At 44.2% G+C, this 3,391-nt stretch overlaps 1 protein-coding gene across 1 annotated transcript in view; it reads left to right on the top strand.

The window, feature by feature from the left end:
* LOC132137521 (ectonucleotide pyrophosphatase/phosphodiesterase family member 2-like) overlaps window positions 1-1,488 on the top strand; it is a 7,052-nt gene extending 5,564 nt beyond the window's left edge. Inside the window, exons 7-10 of the mRNA XM_059547555.1 lie at window positions 104-183; window positions 557-676; window positions 889-944; window positions 1,353-1,488. Coding sequence (XP_059403538.1) covers window positions 104-183; window positions 557-676; window positions 889-944; window positions 1,353-1,488 — 392 coding nt within the window. The remainder of the gene's footprint in view (window positions 1-103; window positions 184-556; window positions 677-888; window positions 945-1,352) is intronic.
* The last annotated feature ends 1,903 nt before the right edge of the window (window positions 1,489-3,391 follow it).

Here is a 3,391-nt window from a genome sequence, read left to right as displayed (position 1 = left end):
TCTTGGTTAGGGGTGTGTTTGTTTCGGTGATTTTAAATATCAACAGCATTGCTGCTCATTCATCAGCTGCTCGTTAAAACCGTTTCCTGTGTTTCTCTGGTAGGATCGTGTGGAACTCACGCCCCTCATATGAGACCCATGTACCCGTCCAAAACCTTCCCGAACCTCTACACGCTGGCCACGGTACGCACACGCTTCACAGCAGACAGATTCACTCTATATTCTTTTTTTTTTTTTGTATGCTTTTAAAGAAAAAAAAACAGCAAAAAAGCTGTGAAATATCCACACCAAATATGTTTGTAAATAGAAAATACTTTATTACATAATCTAAAAAAAATACAAAAATGTTGATGTTTGAAAACTTGCATTTTACCATTTCAGTTGTTTTACTTCAAGATCTCACATTTAATTCAATGTGTTATTTCTTTGTGAAATGTACTAGTGGTTTCTGAGTGAAAATAGTTTTTACATCAGCTTCTTGTATATGAGCAGCCGATAACGCTCTTAAGATGTGATTTAACTGAACTGGGTGGTATTTTCTGGTGTTCTTCCTCAGGGTCTGTATCCCGAGTCTCACGGGATCGTGTGTAACTCCATGTACGACCCCGTGTTCAAAGCTCAGTTCAGACTGAAAGGACGAGAGAAGCTCAATCACCGCTGGTGGGGGGGGCAGCCCGTGAGTCAAGACTCCGCCCACACATGGCCCTCAGCCAATCACAGATGAGACGGTTTACTTAAGCTTTATAATGTTTTCTGTGGCATAAGTGTGATTCCGTACAGGTTTTGCATGGGAACACTAATGAATCATCAAGCTCATTTTGGGTTTGGATGGAAAGTCTAGTTTGAAATGGGTTCGTGTCTAATAAATAATCTTGTTTGTCGTCTCAGATTTGGATCACAGCAGAGAAGCAGGGCGTGAAAGCTGGGACATTCTTCTGGCCCTGGTGAGCACCGAGATCTCAGTCCAAATGTGCGGATAAAGTGCTCACAATCACACTATTCATTTATCGGCTTCATTTGACTGGTTTCAGATCTTAAATGTTTATGTTCTACTGATTAATCAGCTGATTCTCAGCAGAGTGGGGCTTTTCTTCTAAAATCAGCATTCAGTTTTTGGAGCAAAGCTCAGAGTGTCACAGAGAAAGAGACATACGACACAAACAACACATTCAAACAAAGACCTTTCTCACACGGGTCATTCACAGCGGCTCAGTCTGTCCTGACCTTCATGTTCCTCCCTGAAGAGCTTCATTCACATGAGTTGTGAGGACACGACCGTTCTCCCGTGAAGAAGAGCTCTGACGTCTGTGTGGGGGCTGAATGAACCCATCTGTCTGTCTCTCTGTCTGTAGGGTGATTCCTCTGGAGCGGAGGATCCTCACTATCCTGCAGTGGCTGCATCTGCCTGATAACGAGAGGTACATCATGACTACTAATGAGAAAACAAAACATTCTTATGAGGGACAGTTAAGCCCTGGGTTCTCATAACTAGAATGCTCACTTCACGTCAAGAATGAGAACTATAATTGTTGTTATAGTACATTTACATTTTATCATTTAGCAGACGCTTTTATCCAAAGCGCCTTACAAATGAGAACAATAGAAGCAGTCAGACCAACAAGAGAACAGCAACAGTATACAAGTGCCATGACAAGTCTCAGTTAGTCTAGCACAGAACACGTACGTTTTTTTTCTTGTTTTTTTTTTATTTGACAGACAAGAAAAGAAAATGTAAATACTAGTATTAGTTGGTCAAGGGCTGGCGAGAGATTGGGAGGTCATTCCACCAGCTGGTCACAGGTACCATGAAATTAGCCATCAACCTGTTCATACATACAAGGAATTGAAGAAATACAGAAATAACATGAGGAGAGGGGAGGAGAAAAAAACACACCCAGACTATGCTCCTGTGGGGAGAACAGTGTGGGAACAGGACAAAACACACACCTCAGCAACATAAGCATAGAATCAGTACACTTTACAAAAAACACACGACTTGCAACAGGAGAGGGGGGGGGGGTAATCCAGCACAGGCCAGCGGCCATCCGGTCCTGCAGCCATTCTCATCACTGGTCACAGACCCGCTTGTGAGACTGGCAGTACAAAGCAGCGAAGGCAAGGGATGGGGGATGAATGCATATTTGTATATGTGTGCGTATATGTGTGTGTGTGTGTATGTAAGAGTTTGTGTAGTTGTAGGCCTGTTTTTTTTGGGCAAGTAGCTGCATTCCAATTTACCCATCTACTCTTTTATTCCATTCTGGTCTCCAAATAGATCCATTTCCTTTCGCAAAGCCGTGAGCTTCTCTGTGATGTTATCCATATTGCGGTTAATAGTCTCAGTCTCAGTGCTGACCGCTCTGCCCACTGTTTCAATCATAACGGGCAGCCTTGTGAGGTTTTGGACAGCTGTTCCCGTTTTCTAAATTCTTCGATAACCCAAGGCAAAGCCTAATCCAATCAGCAGAAGACCTGTTATCATGCAGGAAGAGCCAGGAGAGCATTACAATAGTCCAGTCTGGAGAGAACAAGAGCTTGGACAAGAAGTTGGGTTGCTTGCTCTGACAGGAAGGGTCTAATCTTCCTAATGTTGTATAAGGCAAACCTGCAGGACCGGGTCGTTGTAGCAATGTGGTCTGTGGAAAAGCCATGCTTCGGAATGACAGATCCTAATGACGTCATGTAGATTGAGAAGAGAAGTGGTCCAAGTACTGAGCCTTGAGGAACCCCAGTAGCAAGGTGGTGTGACTTTGAAACATCACCCCTCCAAGACACACTGAAGGATCTGTCAGAGAGGTAGGACTTAACCCACAGGAGTGCGGTTCCAGAGATGCCCATCTTTCTGAGGGTGGACAGGAGAATCTGGTGATTAACAGTGTCAAAAGCAGCAGAAAGGTCCAGTAAGATGAGTACTGAGGATTTTGAAGCTGCTCTTGCTAGTCGCAGGGCTTCAGTAACTAACCCTGCTTTTGAAGCCAGATTGGTTGCTGTCCAGGAGGTTGTTCTGTACAAGGAACATAGAAAACTGGTTGAACACCGCTCGCTCAAGTGTCTTTGCAATGAATGGAAGAAGGGATACCGGTCTGTAGTTTTCTAGAAGTGCTGGATTTAGAGATGGTTTCTTGAGCAGTGGGCTTACCCGAGCCTGCTTGAATGCCGAGGGAAATGTTCCAGAGTGAAGAGAGGAGTTGATAATGTGAGTAAGTGAAGGTATGACTGAAGAAGAGATCGCTTGGAGGAGGTGAGTCGGGATCGGATCAAGTGGACAAGTAGTAGGATGATTGGACAGGATAAGTTTGGAGACGTCCATCTCTGAGAGTGGAGAGAAGGAGGAGAAAGAGTGTGCATCGGTCATTGTGAAGTTGTCCTCAGTCTGCGGTGTGGAGAATTG

Source organism: Carassius carassius, unplaced genomic scaffold (assembly GCF_963082965.1).
Source record: "Carassius carassius unplaced genomic scaffold, fCarCar2.1 SCAFFOLD_82, whole genome shotgun sequence".
NCBI lineage: Eukaryota > Metazoa > Chordata > Actinopteri > Cypriniformes > Cyprinidae > Carassius > Carassius carassius.
The sequence above is the reverse complement of the archived record's forward strand: the minus strand, read 5'-3'. Positions and strand labels throughout refer to the sequence as shown.